The 22098-nt window shown below is 40.1% G+C and overlaps 1 protein-coding gene across 6 annotated transcripts in view; it reads right to left on the bottom strand.

Moving 5' to 3' along the window:
* The window catches only part of MON2 (MON2 regulator of endosome-to-Golgi trafficking), a 124842-nt gene that overhangs the window by 24914 nt on the left and 77830 nt on the right, over positions 1–22098 (bottom strand). For 3 of the 6 annotated variants that reach the window (XM_051846365.3, XM_002711305.5, XM_070052565.2), the window contains 6 exons: positions 20351–20549; positions 14881–15509; positions 9121–9264; positions 8479–8496; positions 8060–8188; positions 2999–3189 (listed from right to left, as the gene is read on the bottom strand). In XM_051846365.3, coding sequence (XP_051702325.2) covers positions 2999–3189; positions 8060–8188; positions 8479–8496; positions 9121–9264; positions 14881–15509; positions 20351–20549 — 1310 coding nt within the window. The remainder of the gene's footprint in view (positions 1–2998; positions 3190–8059; positions 8189–8478; positions 8497–9120; positions 9265–14880; positions 15510–20350; positions 20550–22098) is intronic. The other 3 variants (XM_070052566.2, XM_002711303.5, XM_089307435.1) reach the window with 1 other exon arrangement.

The raw sequence follows: 22098 nt of genomic DNA, 5'->3' as shown, positions 1-22098 counted from the left end.
TTTAGAGGTTTACCATTTTGTATCCAAGGCTATATGGATACACTATGTTCATTTCATTTAGACAATTTTTATTCAACAGATATTTACTGATTACCAACTACTTCATATCCGGCATTTTATTTTTGGTATTCAAGATCCAAATGTGAACAAAGTAAGTTCACGACTTATGGAATTTACATTCTAAACTAACTAGTCTTGTAGTAGGACCTACAAGAAAAATTTCACACATGTACCCAAATGTGAACTAGAGGCAGGAATTTCACAACCACTGCCATCAAAGCATCTTTCCAGATCTTATATGTATTCCTAGAGATAAAAGTTTGTATTTTATTATAATTTATGACAAAGGAATGTAAGACCTTAGTGACTGATATTAAAAGAATTGTGATGAAGCTCAAGGGTGCTAAAAGATGGGCTGATCACCAATAAAAAACAAAAACCTTATGAGAAATATACAGTTATATTATTAAGGCTCTTTGAATTATACATTAGAAACACTGAACTGAACATTAAAAAAGTTTATGGAAGAGAAAAGAGTGGCATACAAAACCAAAAACCCTAGAGGCTCACTTTGCTTAATCCTCACAATTTATAAAATCAAGAAATTAATCATGCACAAACTAAGTACCTTGATCCTAGAAACCCTAGTAGAGTATATTAGAAATAGGTTAAGCTTTTAAAAATGCTGATGATTGGGGCCAGTGTTGTGGCATAGAAGGTAAAGCTGCCACCTGCAAAGCCAGTATCCCAAATGGGCATAGGTTAGTGTCCTGGCTGCTCCATTTCTGATCCAGCTCCCTGCTAATGGCCTGGGGAAAGCAATGGAAGCTGGCTCAGGTGTTTAGACTCCTGCCTCCCATGTGGCAGACCCAGATGAAGCTCCTGGCATCAGCCTGGCCCAGAGCTGGCCATTACAGCCATCTGGGCAGCGAATCAGCAGATACAAGATGTGTGTATGTGTATCTCGTTCTCTGTCTGTAACTCTTTCGAAATAAATAAATACATGTTTTAAAAATGTTGATGATTAACAGAATTAGTCTCTACATTTTTAAGGCAGATAATATTTCTAGTACAAATGAGCCATATAAGATCTTAAATTCCCTAAATTTTTTAAGAGTACAGCGGTAATTTTTAAAAATTCTTTTCAGGAGTCTATTTAAAATGTCTTCAAACTGAAAAGTACTATTTGTATTTTTGACAGTTTTCTCTGCAGCATATTTAAAGAGTATAAGTTAGTACTTTTCAGTATATTCAAAGTTGGACAACCACCACCACTTCTAATTGAGAAAATTTTCATCATTCTCAAAAGAAGCTCTGTATCCTTTAGTACTTACCCACCATTTCCCCAGTCCTCTTTACCCCTGAGAATTATTAATCTACTTTGTCTCTATGGATTTGCCTATTGTGTATGTACCACATAAATGAGAGTATACAAAATGTGGCCTTTTGTGTCTGGTTTCTTCCACTTAGCATAATATCGTGAAAGTTCACCAATGTTACAGCATACATCTGTGCTTTATTCCTTTTTATGGCTGAAACATATTCCACTATATGGCTATACCACATTCAATGTATCCACTCATCAGTTGGTACACAAAGGATCATTTTTCACCCTTGTCTTATATAAAGAATGCTATGAGGGGCCGGCACCGTGGTGTAGTGGGTAAAGCCAATGCCTGCAGTGCCAGCATCCCATATGGGCACCAGTTCAAGACCCAGCTGTTCCACTTCCGATCCAGCTCTCTGTTATGGCCTGGGAAAGCAGCAGAAGATGGCCCAAATCCTTGGGCCCCTGAACCCACGTGGGAGACCCAGAAGAAGCTCCTGGCTCCTGGCTTCAGATCAGCACAGCTCTGTCCATTGCGGCCTATTGGGGAGTGAACCAGCGGCTGGAAGACCTCTCTCTCTCTCTCCCTCTCTCTCTGTGCCTCTCCTTTTTTCTCTGTGTAACTCTTTCAAGTAAAATAAATAAATCTTCAAAAAAAAAAATAGAATGCTATGAACATTGGTGTACAAGTTTTTGGGTGAACATGTATTTTCCATTCTTTTGAGAAGCACTTAGTGATTTTTGTCAACTTTGGGTTTTTATTTTCCCTAAACTATTTACTTAGGACAGCCCTCAAGGATGTCCAAAGCCTATCTTTTCTTCTAGTTGACTTTTATTTGTATTTTCTCTTTATTGTACTGCCTCGCCAAAATAGCTTGCAGACTGGACCAAAGATTTAGGAAACGTCACAAAGACATAGTTATCCATAGACTCTTAAAGTATGTATGCATTACATTAAAGGATTTATAAATTTAGGAACATAAAAGATCTTTATTTTTATAAGATTTATTTATTTGTTTGAAAGTCAGAATTACAGTAAGAGGAAGCAACAGAGAAGAGAGATCTTCCATCAGCTGGTATACTACCAAGATGGCTGCAATGGCCTGGGCGGGGCAGGGCCAAAACCAAGAACCAGGAGCTTCCTCTGGATCTTCCTTATAGGTGGCAGGGGCACAAGTACTTGGGCCATTTTCTGCTGCTTTTCCCAGGTCATTAGTAGGGAGCTGGATCAGAAGTGGAGCAGCCAGGACTGGGACTCAAACCGCCACCCACATGGGATGCCCATGCCTGTGCCACAGTGCCAGCCCCAAGATCTTGATTTTCTAAAATTGTTTTATTGTGGTAATCCCAAAAGGAAAAAGGAAAAAAATCATCTTCTGTGTTTCACTAGTTTAAAATCATGATTCTTTAATTATGATGCATTCAAATGATCTTATATTTAAGATTCCTGCCTTACAATTAAAAACACTGTGAAAAGCAACATTTCTCACTGCTTACAGAAAATTCAAATGGTGGATAAATGCTTAATTGAGTTATATTTTGTGTACAATTTAGCAATCTTAACAGTCAATTACATTAATAGTAAAAGTAAAAATTGTTTTTAGAGCAACTGCACAGATAATATGCCACTTCTTGAAAGGCTATCTTAATTTTAAAAATGAAAGAACTGACCTTTTAGTAAAGAGAAAGTCTTCAAAAGTGTTGGCTAGTTCTGGCCACATACTGTCAAATTTTCCAGAAGAAGCATGCTGCCGGGCAACAGGCAACCCAATAGAAAGAACTTTGAGGAGAGAAGACACTGCTAGTTTCCATGTGCTTTCAGAAGGGCAGGAGTATTTCAAACTGAGAGGAACTCTAAGAGTCTGCAAATAAGACAGTTTAAGATAAATACAATAAATATACATACATATACTTTTACTGCAAAAAACCACCATAGCAGAGAGAAAAAGTAATAGCACAAGCATTTCTCAGACATGGCTTTCAAATCCTACTGCCTAAAAAGATACACTTTTAATTCCTGTCTCCATCTTACAAACAATGACACTGCATAAATACTTATTAATCTCAGTTTATTCATTATAAAAAATAGGATTTTATCTGAAAAGGTAAGAGTAAGACATTTATTGCAGCTTTTCTCAACTTGGTATTATAGAACTAGAAAATTCTGCCACAGATCCAGCAGAAAGATGATTAGTTTGTGATGAAAATTTCCCATCCCAGAGGTTAATACTAGTATTTTCCCACTAATGGTTGGCTAGACCTCTGAAATTCTCTAAATTTTATATTCCATTTTTAAACATATTTATTTTATTTACTTGAAAGACAAAGTTACAGAGAGAGGTAGAGACAGAGAGAGAGGTCTCCCATCTGCTGGCTCACTCCACAAATAGCTACAATAGTCAAAGCTGAACTGATCAGAAGCCAGGAGCTTCCTCCAGGTCTCCCACATGGGTGCAGAGGCCCAAGGACCTGGGCCATCCCCTGCTGCTCTTCCAGGTACATTATCAGGGAGTATATCTGAAGTGGAGCAGCTGAGACCCGAACCAGCGTCCACATGGGATGCCAGCACTGCAGGCCAGAGCTTTTACCCGCTGCACCACAGTACCAGCCCTCTACTCTAATATTTTAATGTGCTTTATTTCCTTTTCCAAATAGTTCAGTAAAACGCATTATTGAAGATGATGATTTAATCTCTGATCACTGAATGTACAGGGGTAGAGCATTTGAACTATACATCTTAACTAAAATGTTGAGATCTATCTTTTTTCTTTTTCAGTTTTTCTCCTTTTGTTTAGATTTATTTATTCATTTGAAAGTCAGAGCCACGGAGAGGCAGAGGCAGAGGCAGAGGCAGAGGCAGAGAGAGGAGGAGAAAGCTCTCCATCTGCTGTTTTGCTCCCCAAATGGCCCCAACAGCCAGGGATGGGCCAGGTTGAAGCCAGGAGCCAGGAGGTTCAACCGGATCTCCCACATCAGTGGAGGGGCCCAAGTACTTGGGCTGTCTTCTGCTGCTTTCCCAGGCACATTAGCAGGGAGCTGGATGAGAAGTGGAGCAGTCAGGACTCAAACCAGCACCCATATGGGATAATGGTTCTGCAGGCCGCAGCTTTACCTGCTATACCACAGTGCCAGTCCCGAGACCCATCTTTTTAACTCATCCACTTTGAAGGTAGGTGACTTTTATTCATAAAAAAGTTAACTTGGTCATCAGAATGGCCTTTTCTGATCAGATTTCTGACAACCAAAAGACAAACCAAACTATCAGACTAATCAGACTATCACAGTGATCTACCCCAGTGCATAATCATCAGATAATTTGCATTAGAAGAAAAATTCTGCTTTTACATAAAAATTCTACTGAGAAAGAGAAGAAATAAATCTTTATATTTCAAGAATATAAAAACCTAATATCATCCTCCACTCAAATTACTAGTGAGTATTCACACTGTGAACATATGAACCATCCCAATTTGCATGAAATGGGTCTCCATTAAAAGATAATGTCTATTCATAATCTATTTATCCCTTTCTCATCTCTCCATCTCCACAAAACCCATATGCTTTGAGAGAAACTACCTCCATTTCCAATATGTGAATTTGGGTAAGGAGATGATTAGTTTATCAAGCTAATCAATACACTCTATTACCCTGGCTAAAATCTACATGAACATAACAGACAGACACACTCTTCTCCTACTAGACACACAATCCTGTACCTGGCCTATAGCTATGACGAGAAACAACAATTAGGAAGTAGAAGTAAGAAATTATCTTCTGAACCACTGGACCAACCAATCCTAATGCCTCCTCTCTCTAAATTTCCCAAGTAAGCAAGCCAAAACATTTCCTTTATTCTTAAAACTGGGTCTCCCAGGTAGGTACAGGGGCCCAAGGGCTTGGACCATCTTCTACTGCTTTCAAAGGCCATAGCAGAAAGCTGGATCGGAAGTTGAGCAGCTGGGTCTCTAACCAGCACCCATATGGGATGCTGGCCCTGCAGGTGGCAGCCTTACCTCCTAAACCACAATGAATGTATCTCATTTTCAACCAAAAAAAACTAGACCACACATGGGACATTTTGAATTAACACTTTATAACTAAATTTTGGATAAAAGCATGTGCTTACTGCAATTTACATTTTGCTGATATCAAAAGAACATTAAGAATAGATGATCTTTTCAATTTATACCTTTATATGTATGTATGTATGTGAGCATATATATGTATATTTTCTCAGACTTATTCCAGATCCTGTGAACTCCTAAAACTGTTATTTCTCAACACTGCTTGAAAATATACTACAATCTTTTATATTGCTGGTTACCAAAAATGCCCCTCTCCCTCTTTATACTTAGAAAATTCTTACTTATTCAAGTGTCATGTCTATTAATTCTTGCCAAAATCCCTATGGTAGTTCAATTACTTTTTTCATTTATTGTGGAGGACCAACATTCTATTCAGCAGTGACCACTGGGAAAATTTGATTAAATGCTGTACCTCAATGAATTCTCATACAAATGGTATCAGTATTATCCTTTTTAAAAAGAATTTATTTATTTGAAAGTCAGAGGTACAGAGAGGCAGAGGGACAAGCAGAAACAGAATACTCTTCCATCCACGGGTTCACTCCCTACATGGCCGCAACGGCCAGGCTAGGCCAGGAGCTTCATCCTTGTCTCCCACATGGGTGCAGGGGCCCAAGCACTTGGGTCATCTGCTGCTGCTTTCCCAGATGCATTAGCGGGGAACTGGATCAAAGTGGAGCAGCCAGGACTCAAACTGGCATCTTTACAGGTTGCCGGCGCTGCAGGTGGCGGCTTAACCAGCTACCCCACAGTGCTGGCCAGGTATCCTTCTTTCACAGATGAGAAACATTCTCAGATAGGCTCACTAGCTCAAAATCAGAGCAGCAAGCAAACAGCAATTTAGAATTGCTTATTCTAACTGAATGCACGCTTCCTCTACTTTGGGGTCTTTGCTAGCACAGAATGTAATGTATTAGTATTTGTTTGCCTTTTTCTATTTCCTTTATGGAATTACTAAATATAAAATTACCTTACTCATTTTTATCTCTGTAACATTTAATTAGTATCTGGTAATAGAAGTGCTCTAAAAATATGCTCAATAAATGAAGAAGGGCAGGGAGAGTTTTGGTGAGGTGAGTGGTAAAGGGAAGAAGTATTACAAAAGCTAAGAGATGTATGAGTTGCTTCTTATTTATTTGAGAGGCAGAGAGATAGAGAAGAGTGGGAGACTGTACACTCCCATCCACTAGTTCACTCCCCAAATACCCACAATGGCTGGGACTGGGCTAGATGTAGTTTTCCTATACGGATGGCAGGGACCCAATTGCTTGAACCATCACTGCTGATTTCTAGGGTCTATGTCAGCAGGAAACTGTGGTGAGGAGGCCAGGCCAGGTACTGAATCTAGGCACTCTGATATGAGACAAGGGTGTCTCAACCACAAGGCCAACCACCTGCCCCAAGAAAGCGTTTAAGAAGGCAAAAGCAATACTATGTTGTAGGGAAGATAATAAATAGAATAACTGATAATTTAAAGATTCAGTCTTCTGCAACTTTAAAAAAAGCAGTTTCTATAGAGCAATATGGATGTAAGGCAACCCAAAATAGGTTACATGAGTAGTATCTAAATAAAGGCTGTAAACTTTATAAAAGAATTTGGAAGTAAAGAAAAGCTAAAAGAGGATGGCAATTTGGGTAGCAAGTAGAGTTAAGAGAAAGTTCTTGTATGAAAGGGTTAATAATCTTTGTAGGAGAAGGAGAAGGTTGCTGAAAAGAAAATGAAATAAAGAATCACCAATAAAGAAGGGTGGAAAGAGGGAAGTAATAAAGTAAATAAAGTAATAATAATAAACATAGTAATATAAATATTATATATTGTTATAGATAATTACATATTATATACAAATATATTTTATATATAAAATAATATACATAATAAATATAGTAATAAATAATAAAATAAAGTAAAGTAATAAAGAGGAAAGAGGAAATAAGGACGGATGTAAAGAGAGGGACGAATCTTGTAACAGAGAAAAGGCCTTCTTCCTTCAGGGAAGACAGTTCATAGAACTCACATTTATTCGATAACAACCATGCTGGGGGAAGAGCAAAGTTTAGGTTTATCCTTCAAAACTGACAGAGAGAGAGAGAGAGAATGCAAACATGCGTGTTTCCATCTGTGGTTTACTCTCTATAGGAACACTACAGCCAGGTCTGGGCTATGCTGAAGTCAGGAGCCAGGAATTCCATCATGGTCTGTTACTCTTGAGTGGCAAGGGTCCATCTTCTACTGCCTTTCCAGGCGCATTAGCAAGAAATCAGGTCAGAAGCCAAGTAGCCAGAACTTGAACTGGCACTCCAACATGGGATGCCTCTAGCACGTGGTGGCTTAACCCACTGTACTACAACACCAGGCCCCATCAACCTGAAAGTCTGGGAAACACTTTCCTAAAAAACAGAATCCTCATTGTCTCAAAATGCAAAATTTAAGAAAATAACTATATACTTATTTTTAAATATTCTTCATTAAATATTACCTCACACTTCAGAAAGCTAATTTGCTAAATACAATCCATAAATGGAGAAATGTCACAATAAATAATATACAGTATATTTTGCATTTATTGCAATGATAATATATTACTTAAACAGTAATGAATACAACACTGTCATCATCAAATAAAAGGTAGAAATGAAAAAAAGATACCTTAATAATATTCTGGAGTACTTTCTCATTCACCACTGCTTTATGGCAGGCTGTTTTTTGATATAAATCCACAACTACTTCTAAAGATCTTTCAGCAAATGGTACATAATTCAAGGCTACCCATTCCGCCTAGAAAGTAATATATTCACATAGAGTTAAAAATAAATAGTTTTAAATGGAATCATACTTTTCTCAAAGAGAAAGCTTCTTTTTCTTAAAGTTCAGGCCTTGGTTGTAGATCAGATTATATTACATGCAAAGGTTTCAAAGAGATATGTACACCATGAAAAAGTAATTTTCAGCGAGGCAAAAATTAAAACTACTGGAAAAAGCACATACAGTATTCTACCAAGAACTGGGAAAAATGTAACTTTATTTGTTGCCAGTAGGTTAGGACAATTTTAGGAAATTTAACTCACCGGTGCAAATAGTTGGATCTATTGTGATTCCATTGTGTTGCAAGACAAATAGAATGAGAAAAGTTAATACATATTGAAACTACTTTTCTGTTGATATAAAATTTTATGTTCAGCGAACAAAATAAGCATTTGCATGCATTTAGAAATTTACTTTTCCTAAAGCCAAAATGCAGTTAAAAGTTGCCATCTAAGGCTATAAAAATCTTTTAGGTAAAATCCAACTAAATTTCACACCAGCAGTGGAAACTTCTTATTTAGTACAAATTTCTTCATCTTACATTATAGATATCTATTTTGGAGAAGATTAGGTTTATGGATTTAGATGCCATTCTGTAGTGGGATGCGGCAGCAATGAAAGGTAGAAAGAAACCTATTTTTCATGAAAGCTATATTGTAGAGTAATGTGAAAGGCCAAACTTTATGAAAGACCGCTTGGGAGAGAAAAGTCCAAAAAAAGAGAAAAGGAACATAGAAATGGTTTCCAAAATAATATTTAAATTCAGTTTAAATTGGTAAAAGACACATGTTAAGTTTCTCTGTGAATGAAAATTTTATTTTCCTGTAAAATCAAAGGCCATCTCAGGTGGAATTATTTATAAGCCATGAAATCTTACAGAGTAAATAAAATTTAGAGTAAATTACCTGATTATATTTTGCATTTGCGATGTGCTTTGTTTCAAGTTGTCCATACTGTGGAGGTTTACAGGAAAATTCTACAAAGGCCAGCAACTGGTCAAATATAGCTGGATACATTATCTGCATGTTTTCTGGTCCAACACATATGGCCTATAAAAGCAAAATATGAACACTAGAATGCATAACTTGAACTCCATTAAGTTCTTTACTGTATATGCATTTGTTTAACCAAAGAGACTTAAATATTTTATGTAAGTATTGTACCATCTATTATAAGCTCTGAGATATTTCAACTTAAACAGCCCTTATCTAAAAGTCTGAAATCTCAGACACTCCAAAAACTGCAACTGTCTAAGCATAAACATGAAGCCTCAAATGGAAAATTTCACATCTGACCCCATATGATAAGTTGCAGTCAAAATACAAACGCACTACATATAGTATAACATCATCTCAGACTATGTATATAAGATACACATAAAACATAAATGAACACCCACAAGCTATTTCATTACATATATGCAAATATTCTGAAATCTGAAAAAATTCAAAATCTGAAACATTTTTGGTTCTAAGCATTTTTTTTTTTTTTGACAGGAAAGTTAGACAGTCAGAGAGAGACAGAGAGAAAGGTCTTCCTTTTCCGTTGGCTCTCCCCGCAAGTGGCCACTATGGCTGGCGTGTTGCAGCCAGCGCGCTGCGCCCATCTGAAGCCAGGAGCCAGGTGCTTCCTCCTGGTCTCCCATGCGGGTGCAGGGCCCAAGCACTTGGGCCATCCTCCACTGCACTCCCAGGCCACAGCAGAGAGCTGGACTGGAAGAGGAGCAACTAGGACAGAATCTGGCACCCCAACCAGGACTAGAACCCAGGGTGTTGACGCCACAGACAGAGGACTAGCCTAGTAAGCCACGGTGCCAGCCGGTTCTAAGTATTTTTAATAAAGAACACTGAGGCTGTATTACTAAATAAAGGTGGACTAAAACTGTCAATCAGTCAATAAAACAATTTTTTAATAAGGTATGATTTACATTTTAACAGACTGGAAAAGGGGCAAGCACTTAAGGAGAAGTCCCAAGCAGTCCCAAGAGTCGACAATCTGATCCTTCGCTCAGTAATACAGCCATCAGACCATTATGAATGCTTCATTGACCAAGATGACACTGGCTTTGATTTAAGTGTTATCAATTCAAGGAAATGACAGCTGATGTCTGCACCTCGCCTGGTCCACTGACTTTAATAAATCATCAAACAAACTGAAGCTGGAAAAATAAGTCAATCCTCTATGAAAATTTGTTTCTAAAACGATGCATATATTAATTTTTAACAGTACTATGTGCATTTAATATCTGTGTATTTGAACATACAGACTTTATTCAAAATAAAAAAGTAAAATATTTTAAACAAACCAGTGATTACTATGGAAAAAGAGACTGAGTTACCCTAACTGAATCCTTTCCAGTCAATAAAAAAAACAAAAAGCCTATTCAGATACCTAAGAAAGCTAAGAATTACAATTTCCTGGCCGGCGCTGTGGCTCACTAGGCTAATCCTCCACCTAGCGGTGCCAGCACACCGGGTTCTAGTCCTGGTCGGGGCACCGGATTCTTTCCCGGTTGCCCCTCTTCCAGGCCAGCTCTCTGCTGTGGCCCGGGAGTGCAGTGGAGGATGGCCCAAGTGCTTGGGCCCTGCACCCCATGGGAGACCAGGATAAATACCTGGCTCCTGCCTTCGGATCAGTGCGGTGCGCCGGCCACAGCGCGCCAGCTGTGGCGGCCATTGGAGGGTGAACCAACGGCAAAAGCAAGACCTTTCTCTCTGCTTTCTCTCTGTCTCTCTCTCTCACTATCCACACTGCCTGTCCAAAAAAAAAAAAAAAAAAAAAATTTCCTTGGAAATGTCTTAATAATGACCTTATATATTCTGGTTCTCATTGGTCCTTTATTAAAATAAAACTAACAATACTATTACTGATTTAAAAAGAAAATACTGCAATCTTAAAATGTATCCTGTGGAACCACATTTTTTTCCATCTAAGAAAAAACATTTTATTGGCTTTTCTTTACTGGTCAAAAATCCGTATAAGGTGAAAGATTTATCTAATCTGAAGAGAAGCTAGAGTATAAACATACAAAAAAACTACAAAAACAGAACAGAAAAAAATAAAAAATGCATAAAAAGTATACTTATTTTAAAGACTGATTTATTTTTATGAGAGGCAGAGAATCATATAACCCAGCAGACAGACAGGACGCTCCCATGTGCTGGTTCACTCTTCTAACATCCCCAACAGCCAGAGCTGGACCCAGGAATCACGGACTCAATCCAGGTCTCCCCTGTGAGTGGCAGGAGATCAAATACATGAACCATCATCTGCTTCCTCCCAGGATGTACATGAGCAGGAAGCTATAATTGGAGGCAGAGCCAGAACTTGAACTCAGGCATTCCATTATCAGGGGCAAGTGCTTGGCATCAACAGCAGTGTCTTAATGACTTTGCCAAAAGCCTACCTGAAAGCTGTGTCTAACTGTGGACACAGTTCAAGATTTTACATAACTCATTTAACAAAAATTAATTCAGTAGCTATCATGTACCAAGGCTTATGCTAGAGAATTTCATGAAGATAAAATTAACAATAGCTAACATTTACTGAATGTTTACCTTGTGCCAGGCACTAAAGACCTTACAGATATACCATCTAATAGGCAAAAATTTAGATTTATTATTTTTATATTATAGATGAGGAAGCTGAATAAAGGACACAGAGATTAAAAAACCTGTGCACTATGGTGTAGTGGGTAAAGCTACCGCCTGCAATGTCAGCAGCTCATATGGGCGCCAGTTCGAGTCCCAGCTACTCTACTTCCCATCCAGCTCTTTGCTAAGCCCTGGGAAAGCAGTGGAAGATGGGCTAAGTCCTTGGTCCCCTGCATCTACATGGGAGACCTGGAAGAAGCTCCTGGCTCCTAAATGGCGCAGCTCCAGCAGTTGCAGTCATCTGGGGAGTGAATCAGTGGATGGAAGACCCCTCTCTCTCCTCTCTCTTACTCTCTCTACCTCTCCTTCTCTGTGTAACTCTGGCTTTCAAGTAAATAAATAAATCTTAAAAAAAAAAAAAAAAAAAAAACTCGTCCAAATTTTGTAGAAGACATGGTCTCATTACCTAACAGCAGATGGGCACCATTCACACACAGTGTCACAGTATCTCCTGGAGCACACCTTTGCAGCCTTGGTGATGGAGAAAGGTATGCTATGTAGTCATCTGCCTTTGCCAAGTTTAGCAAAAAATAGAGAGATGCTGTCCCCTGACCTTAGAACTTATATACAGCACATACACAGATTCCCAGTTTCTCTATGTACGCTAAAACAACTTTTAAAAAAATTACTTTGCACATAAAACAGTCAACTTGGTTGGGAACTAGTGATTTGAGAACCAAGAGAAGACTGTGACCTTGAGGCTCTGAAAATACAAGGGTACTGAGGAAAAACACATAAAAGCTCCTCTTTGGAAAGAAAATAGGAAATCAGAAATGAATTCTTTCTTTTAGAAGATAAAATAGTTTTTAGACAAATGCTTGGCAGGACAGCTTATTGGTTTAAGGATAAAGACCCAAAATGAAATAAATTATACTTGTGAAAAATCTCTGACACCTGCAGAAGAAAATACAAAAACACTTCCAAGGGCCAGCACTATGGTGCAACAGGCCAAGCCTCCACCTGTGGCACAGCATCCAATATGAGCACCGGTTTGTGACCCAGCTGCTCCTCTTCTGATCCATTCTCTGCTTATAGTCTGGGAAAAGAGTAGAGGATGGGCCAAGTGCTTAGGCCCCTGCACCCACATGGGAGACCTAGAAGAAGCTCCTAGCTCCTCGCTTCAGATGAGCACAACTTTAGCCTTACAGCCATCTGGGGAATAAATCAATGAATGGAAGACCTCTCGCGTACGCGCACGATTTCTCTCTCTGTCTCTCTCTCTGCCTCTACCTCTCTGTAACTCTGCCTTTCAAATAAATTAATTTTTTAAAAATTTCCATTCATAGTAATTTTCTGGTTAGGTGATATCAAAGACTTATTGAAGATATCACATTTAAAGTTTATGAAACACTTAGGTAATCACACAAGAAATAAAACAATGGCTAGAATGATAATTCGACTGATATAATCAAAAAAGCTTCCTAATTTTCAAGCTGAAGTTATATTTTATTTTCAAAGCTATTAAAGTTCAGAACAAATTTCTAATAGTTCGGATGAATGATTCCAGTGGATGGAAAATCTCTCTGACTCTCTCTCTACCTCTCTCTATAACTCTTTCAAATAAATAAAATAAATACATCTCTGTTTAAAATTTCTGCAAGGAAAGTGCTTCTATAGGGGCAGGTGCTGTGGCGCAGCAGGTTAAAGCCCTGGCCTGAAGCGCCAACATCCCATATAGGCGCCGGTTCAAGATCCAGCTGCTCCACTTCTGATGCAGCTCTCTGCTATGGCCTGGGAAAGCAGCAGATGGCCCAAATCCTTGGGCCCCTGAACCCACGTGGGAGACCCAGAAGAAGCTCCTGGCTCCTGGCTTCGGATCAGCGCAGCTCCGGCCGTTGTGGCCAATTGGGGAGTGAACCATTGTGGAAGACTTCTCTCTCTCTAACTCTGACTTTCAAAAAAAAAAAAAAGAAAAGAAAAAGAAAAGTGCTTCTATTAATCCATTCATCCTTTAGAGGCTTCCAATAATTTCAAAACTAAATTTAAGTACAAATGAGAAAAAATTAAAATGTAATCCTATTGCTTACTTTATAATCATAAAAGCAATTTATTGTTATTCCAAACATTATATCCTCTCATGAAGAATCAATTGTATTGGCAGGTGTTTGATCTACCAGTTAATAGGCCTCCTGGGATACCTATGTTGCATATTAGAGTGCCTGAGTTCAAGTACTAGCTCTGCTCTTGATTCTAGCTTCCTGCTAATGAGCAGGAAGTCAGTAGATGATGGCTCTCAAGTAGTTGGGCTCTTGCCACCAACATGGGAGACCTAGATTGAGTTTCTGGCTCCCAACTTTGGTCTAGTCCAGGACCAACTGTTCAGGGCATCTGGGGAAAGAACTAGTGGATGGAAGCTGTCTCCCAAGTAAGTGAGTAAGTAAATAATTAATTAGGACAAAACAAAGAGTTAGTTGCAAGGACAAACTAAAAATGTTGGTGAACTGAAAAAAGAGGATGTAGGTAGCTCCTTAAAGTTAACTCAAGTGGTCGGCCATGTGGCACAGTGGCTTAAAGCCCTGGCCTGAAACACTGGCATCCCATATGGGTGCCAGTTCTAGTCCTGGCTGCTTCACTTCTGATCCAGCTCTCTGCTATGGCCTGGGATAGCAGAAGAGGATGGCCCAAGTCCTTGGGCCCCTGCACCCATGTGGGAGACCCAGAAGAAGCTCCTGGCTCCTGGCTCCAACTTCGAATCAGCACAACTCCGGCCGTTTCAGCCATCTGGGGTATGAATCAGAGGATGGAAGACCTCTCACTCTCTCTCTCTGTAACTCTCTGTAACTTCAAATAAATATAATAAATCTTAAAAAAAAAAAAAAAGTTAACTCAAAACATACTTGAGTTACCTTTTCAGAAATATAAAATCACAATATTTTAAAATAATTAGATATTAACACTCTTGTATAAATACAACAATCTTAATGATCCAGAATTTACCCCCCATAACCTATATAGCAAAGTAAAAAACTTCCATTTGCATTATTGTTTAGACAGCTATCCAAATAATGTTACCTTTTGGAGAACATCTAAAGCTGTAAGTACTGCTTCCTGTAAACTTGTCAAAACTGCTTCAGTGTAAGATGGAAGAATGAAAGGGGAGGCATCTGAACTTATTGGGACTGAAACAGCACTGTGCAATATTACTCCCAATTTCTGCAAGTCATCCATGTTGAAACCAGTTTTTATGTGTTGGTAGAGAGCTGGAAATATCTGAATTAAAGCTGTAAGAAAAGGTTGGCTGGGAATGAAAGTTAGTTTATCAAAAGTTATAGGAGGCTTAGTGCTTTCAGATCCAATTCTATACCACGTATTCCATGCAGCCCACCAGAGATTCAAATCTTCAAGCTCATCAGTAACTACTGGTGGCTCAGAGCTATTGTATCTTCCAAGTCTTTCTCCAATGGAATCTGTTCTTACAAATGGTCTGCTCATGCCAGGACCTGATATGGACCCTATCAGGACAGGCACAGGCACATTAACAACAGGCGGTGTCTCAGGTTTATCTGAGTCTCGAACAGGAGATACAATTTGTAAAATTTCCTGGAAGCTTTTCAGAGCAGCCAGAGATACTTCATTGTTTTTACTGAGTGCTGCCGATTGTATATGGTCAAGAAGAACATCCCAGGCTCTTGAAAAATCTCCTATATTAGAAAGGAAAAAATAAAATGTTAGCATAAAAGTGATCAAAATTTCTCTTAATGCTGGACAATTTAAAGTATATTTGCTTTATTTTTCTGCTTAAATTCCCACAGAACTAGAAAAAAATAAAAACCTATGACTGAGGGCCAGCATTGTGGCATAGCGAGTAAAGTGCCACCTGAGACTCCAGCAAACCATATGAGCACCAGTTCGAATCCTGGATGAGGCTCTGGGTTCCAGACTTCAGCCTGGCCCAGCCCTAGCCGTTGCAGCCATCTGGAAGAGTGAGCCATGGGATGGAAGCTTGTTCTCACTTTCTGTATTTCCCTCTCCTGAATTCTGACTTACAAACAAATCATTAAAAAATAAAAATAAAAAATCCATGACTGAAACTAATTATTCAGTAATATCTTTGGTCTATCCATCTAACATTATCAATAATTAAATAAGACTTTTTTTTTTTTAAATTTGAATGTGTATGTGAGACAGAGATTTACTGATCAATCCCATTTCTGGTTCACTCCCCAAATGGCCACAACACCTAGGTCTGGACAAGGCCAAGGTCAGGAGCTGGGAACTCCATTTGGGTCTCCCACATGGGTGGCAGGGTCCCTGATATTTGGGTCATCATCTGCTGCCTTCCCTGGTGCATTAGCAGGGAGATGGATCTGAAGCAGGGTACTCGGGAGCCAACTATTCAGGAGCATTATTTTGGAGTGCATATAAATGTAGCAGCCAAAGTCTGGACTGTTGTTAAATAGATCAGGAATCATCTCACTCATGTAACGGGAATCGCAGTTGTATGTGCTTCAAGCTTAGCATTATGAACTTAATTTTTCTGCAATAAATTCAGTGATTTCTGGTTAAAAAAAAAAGGTGGTGGGGTAGGGAAGGAGAAACAACTCTTGCTCATTGGATCATTTCCCAAATGCCTGCAGAGCCAAGACTAGGCTAGGCTGAAGCCAGGAGCTGGGAACACAATGCAGGTCTCCCATATGGGTGGCAGGGACCCAAATTACTTGAGCCACCAGGAAAATACAGATTGTAAGTAAATTATAAGTTAAAAGTATTCTAACAAATTCTATTTTATAGCCCAGTGCTGTGGCATAGAGGGTGAAGCTGCCGTCTGCAGTGCTGGCATCCCACATGGGCCCCAGTTTGAGTCCCGGTTGCTCCACTTCCAATCCAGCACTCTGCTAAGGCCTGGGACAGCAGTAGAAAATGGCCCAAGTCCTTGGGCTCCTGCACCCACATGAGAGACCTTGAAGAAGCTCCTGGCTCCTGGTTTCGGATTGGCCCAGCTCTAGCCGTTACGGTCATTTGGGGAGTGAACCAGCGGATGGAGGACCTCTTACACTCTGTGCTTCTGCCTTTCTGTAACTCTGCCTTCTTCTTCTTCTTCTTCTTCTTTTTTTTTTTTTTTTTTTGACAGGCAGAGTGGACAGTGACAGAGAGAGAGGGAGAGAGAGAAAGGTCTTCCTTTTCCATTGTCTCACCCCCCAGTGGTCGCTGCAGACGGCGCACTGCGCTGATCCGAAGCCAGGAGCCAGGTGCTTCTCTCCTGGTCTCCCTCACGGGTGCAGGCCCCAAGGACTTGGGCCATCCTCCACTACACTCCTGGGCCACAGCAGAGAGCTGGACTGGAAGAGGAACAACTGGGACAGAATCCGGTGTCCCGACAGGGACTAGAACCCGGAGTGCCAGCGCCGCAGGCGGAGGATTAGCCTATTGAGCCACGGTGCTGGCCTTAAGATTTATTTTTATTTATTTGAAAGACAGAATTACAGAGAGAGGTAGAGAGAGAGAGAGAGGTCCTCCATCTGCTGGTCCACCCCCCAAATGGCCACAATGGCCCAAGCCCCGCCGATCGGAAGCCAGAAGCCAGGAGCGTCCTCCTGGTCTCCCACATGGAAGCAGGGGCCCAAGGACCTGGGCCGTCCGCCACTGCTATCCCAGGCCACAGAAGAGAGCCGGATTGGAAGAGGAGCAGCCGGGACTAGAACCGGCACCCACATGGCATGCTGGCGCCTCAGGGCCAGGGCCCTAAGCCGCTGCACCACAGCGCTGGCCCCCAACTCTGCCTTTCTTTTTTTTTTTTTTTTTTTTTTTTTTTTTTTTTTTTTTTTTTTTTTTTTTTTTGACAGGCAGAGTGGACAGTGAGAGAGAGAGACAGAGAGAAAGGTCTTCCTTTGCCGTTGGTTCACCCTCCAATGGCCGCCGCGGTTGGCGCGCTGCGGCCGGCGCACCGCGCTGATCCGATGGCAGGAGCCAGGAGCCAGGTGCTTTTCCTGGTCTCCCATGGGGTGCAGGGCCCAAGCACCTGGGCCATCCTCCACTGCACTCCCTGGCCACAGCAGAGGGCTGGCCTGGAAGAGGGGCAACCGGGACAGAATCCGGCGCCCCGACCGGGACTAGAACCCGGTGTGCCGGCGCCGCTAGGCGGAGGATTAGCCTAGTGAGCCGCGGCGCCGGCCCCAACTCTGCCTTTCAAATAAAATAAATAAAATAAATATTTAAAAATAAAAATTCCATTTTAAGACCATAAACAATTAAAGTACTTCTGCCTGTTACCATCTCAGTCCAAAAGTCAGATGAAATATGACATTTGCCAACTAATGATCTAATCCCAGATTTAGAATATTCAATGCTATTTAGGGAGACAAATTTTCTACCACTCCTCTATTAATATATTTTGTTTCTTGGAAGAAGTCTCCTTTCTAAAACACGTTATAATTATATATAGCACATGGTTATGTTAAAAATATGAACCTTATTCTAAAATAGCAAAAATCATTTACTAGTCTTCCAAGTCACATGATGTCTTTATATAAATCTACATCTAAATCTCTATTAGTTATTATTTTTAATATAAAGTAAATATGATGGCATTAAAAATGTTTAGTTTATCCAAATTCAGTTAATGTACAATTAAAATTTGTGCATTTCATCATATATAAAGTTCACAAAAGAAGAAAAAATTAAGGTTAAAAAATATATTTTGGGGGCTAGCGCTGTGGCATAGCAGGTAAAGCCCCAGGCTTGCAGTGCCAGTATCCCATATGGGCATTGGTTCAAGTCCTGGCTGCTCTACCTCCTATCTAGCTCTCTGCTATAGCCTGGGAAAGCAGTGGAAGAAGGCAGGTATGGTGGGAAGAATCACTGTATTCCTGAAGTTGTACTTATGAAATGCATGAAGTCTGTATTCCTTAAATACAAGATTTCTTTGGGGAGAAAAAAATATATATCTACATATATTTGAAGCTCAAAAGTACAAAATTCATGAAAAAAAGAGGAAAAGTACATAAAGGACACTATAAAAAAGTCAAGAAATTAAATATGCATTATGCTTTACCATACAAAGGTTAAAAAAAAAACAAAATAAATGAAATAAATACAATATTATGTGCAATATGTATACAGCTATGTACAAAAGTACTGTGGTCATATTTCTCTATTATCTCCATCAGAACCATCAAAATCAAAAGTATTATAATGTGTGCCCAGGTTTCTGAGTCTTAGTACTACTGACATTACCGGTTGTTTAATTCTTTGCTGTGAGAGGCATCATCCCTTGCCTCCATTTCCTAGATGGCAGTAATACCTGCTCCAACCTGTTTTGACAATAAAAAATATCTCCAGAATTGCTAAATGTTCTGTGAGGCATAAAACTGTTCCTGCTTGAGAAGCAATGTCCGACACCACCAACAGCTTCCTAACAATACTGTCACCTTTTCTTGCTTCCCCACCATTCTATAAACACCTACAAAAGTGAACTTTTTAAACTGCATATCTGATCACGTCACATGGACTAAAACTCTTCTCTACATGTTCTGTCTCTAAGACTGTCTGTACTGCACCTCACTTCTGCCTGATAAACTCCCACTTACTGTTTTTTTTTTCAAAGATTTATTTTATTTATTTGAATGTCAGAGTTACATAGAGAGAAAGAGAGAGAGAGAGAGAGAGAGAGAGAGAGAGGTCTTCCATCCGATAGTTCACTCCCCAGATGGCCACAACGGCTGGAGCTGTGCAGATCTGAAGCCAGGAGCCACAGCGCCGGCCCCTACTTACTGTTTAAACTTCAGGTATGGGGCTGGCACTGTGGCGCAGTGGGTTAATGCCCCAGCCTGAAGTGCCAGCATGCCATGTGGGCGCCGGTTCGAGACCCAGCTGCTCCACTTCCGATGCAGCTCTCTGCTATGGCTTGGGAAAGCAGCAGAAGACAGCCCAAGTCCTTGGCCCCTATACCCGCGTGGGAGACCTGGAAGAAGTTCCTGGCTCCTGGCTTCAGAATAGCTCTGCTCCAGCCATTGCAGCCAATTGGGGAGTGAACCAGCGGATGGAAGACCTGTCTCTGTCTCTCTCTCTCTCTCTCTCTCTCTTTCTGCCTCTGCTCTCTCTGTGTAACTCTGGCTTTCAAATAAATAAATCTTTAAAAAAACCTTCAGGGAAAATATTACTCTCAAGGAAATTTATCTGGATCTTACTGGTCAGGTGAAATACCTATTCTAAGCTAACAGTGTGTGACTCCTTTATAGCCATTTAACCACTGGTATAATTTTGTATTTATTGATCTAACTATGGTTCCTTCCTCATGCACATGACAAAAGGACAGGGTATATTTTTATTTTGCTATCATTGTATATCCCCGAAACGCTAGCCCACAGTCAACAGACATTAAACATTTTCTCAATGAAAATACAGATGTCCATACACATAAAGACTCTAAACCAAGTTGGATTTTCCTTGGCACTGTATATAAAGTCCAAAGGAATCTTCTGTATTTTTAAAATTTCCTTAAACATATATTACTGTGTAACCAGAAAAAAACAAATATACACACCTAAAGGTTGCAGTAAATATCTTCTTGTGTTGAAGATTCTTGCTACTCCAGCCAGTGTTAATACCCATGTCTCAGCCCACTGCTTCTCCGCTGTATCCCTTGAATGATGAATGAGAATATTGCCACCTCCAGACTCAATCTTTTCTTTGTCTGCAGTGGTAGAAGACTCTCGAACTCGGTCCAATAAATGAAAGAGTACCTAAATATTTATTGAAATGTCATATAAAAAATACTGATAATATAGCTTAAGTAACAGCATAGGAAACTAGAAGCTATTGCAAAAAACACACTTGATAGTATTATCAATCCTGTACATTGGTGGAAATCTGCCATCACAGGTAACCATATATTTTAAATTTAAGATAACAGAATATGAAAAATTAAATAAATTGAATAGAATATCATCTAAAACTCAAGTTGCCAAAAAAGCACCCAAAGGATAATTTATAAGAAAAGAATAAAGCTAGAAGAAGAGTCCAAGAAAAAAGTATAATTATGGGAGACATTTGGATAGAAGTTACTATGTAATTTTGGAACTAATAAGGGTGCTTGAAAACAACTAACAGGCAAGAACTGGTTGAGACTTGAGGAATGTTTACATTTAAAAAGGAGACTAAATGAAACTAAAAAAATGAACAGAGAGGTAGATATAGAATGTGAAACAGAAACCAAGGAAAGAAGAAAATAATCAAGTGTTAATCCTACTAAAAATGATTAGGATGAGGACTGAACATAGCCAAAGACTTGGCAATCAGAAGAGCACCTATTGTCTATGAACAATTTTTGTGGTTCTCAGTATGTGGTGTCTGAACCAGCAGAATCATCAGCATCACCTAGGAGCTGGACAGAAATCAAATTCTTGGAGGCTGGCATTGTGGTGCAGCAGGTTAAGCCTCTGCCTACAACACTGGCATCCCACATAAGCACTGGTTGGAGTCCCAGGTGCTCCACTTCTAATCCAGCTCCCTGCTAATGTGCCTAGAAAAGCAGAAGGTAGCCCATGTGCTTGGGCCCTGCATCCACACTGGAGACCCAAATGGAGTTCCAGGCTCCTGGCTTCATCTTGACACATTCCTGGCCATTGCATCCAAGGGAGTAAAATTTTTACTCTGGAGAGTAAATCAGTGGATGGAAGAGCTCTCTCTCTCTCTGTAACTCTGCCTTTCAAATAAATAAGTCTTTTAAAAAAAATTTAAAAAGAAACAGAGAGAAAAAAAAAACAAAGATATCAAATTCTTAGGCTCGACTCCAAGTCAAAATAAACCAGAGGTCGGCGCTGTAACTCACTAGGCTAATCCTCCGCCTGCGCTGCCGGCACCCCAGGTTTTAGTCCCAGTTGGGGCGCCGGATACTAGTCCCGGTTACTCCTCTTCCAGTCCAGCTCTCTGCTGTGGCCCGGGAAGGCAGCAGAGGATGGCCCAGGTGCTTGGGTCCCTGCACCCGCATGGGAAACCGGGAGGAAGCACCTGGCTCCTGGCTTCGGATCAGCGCAGCGCCAGCCGTAGCGGCCATTAGGGGAGTGAACCAACGGAAGGAAGACCTTTCTCTCTGTTCTCTCTCACTGTCTATAACTCTCTCTCTGTCGTTCTCTCACTGTCTAACTCTACCTGTCAAAAATAAAATAAACCAGAAACTCTGGAAGTGGACAGATTATGAAAATGGTGGCTCAGTAATCAGTGCTTTAAACAAGTCCTCTGGGTGAGTCAGTTACAGCACAGTTTAATGCTTAAGAGACCCTCAAGTAGAAC

Source organism: Oryctolagus cuniculus, chromosome 11 (assembly GCF_051225735.1).
Source record: "Oryctolagus cuniculus isolate XC-2025 breed Fujian yellow rabbit chromosome 11, ASM5122573v1, whole genome shotgun sequence".
Taxonomy (NCBI): domain Eukaryota; kingdom Metazoa; phylum Chordata; class Mammalia; order Lagomorpha; family Leporidae; genus Oryctolagus; species Oryctolagus cuniculus.
The sequence above is the reverse complement of the archived record's forward strand: the minus strand, read 5'-3'. Positions and strand labels throughout refer to the sequence as shown.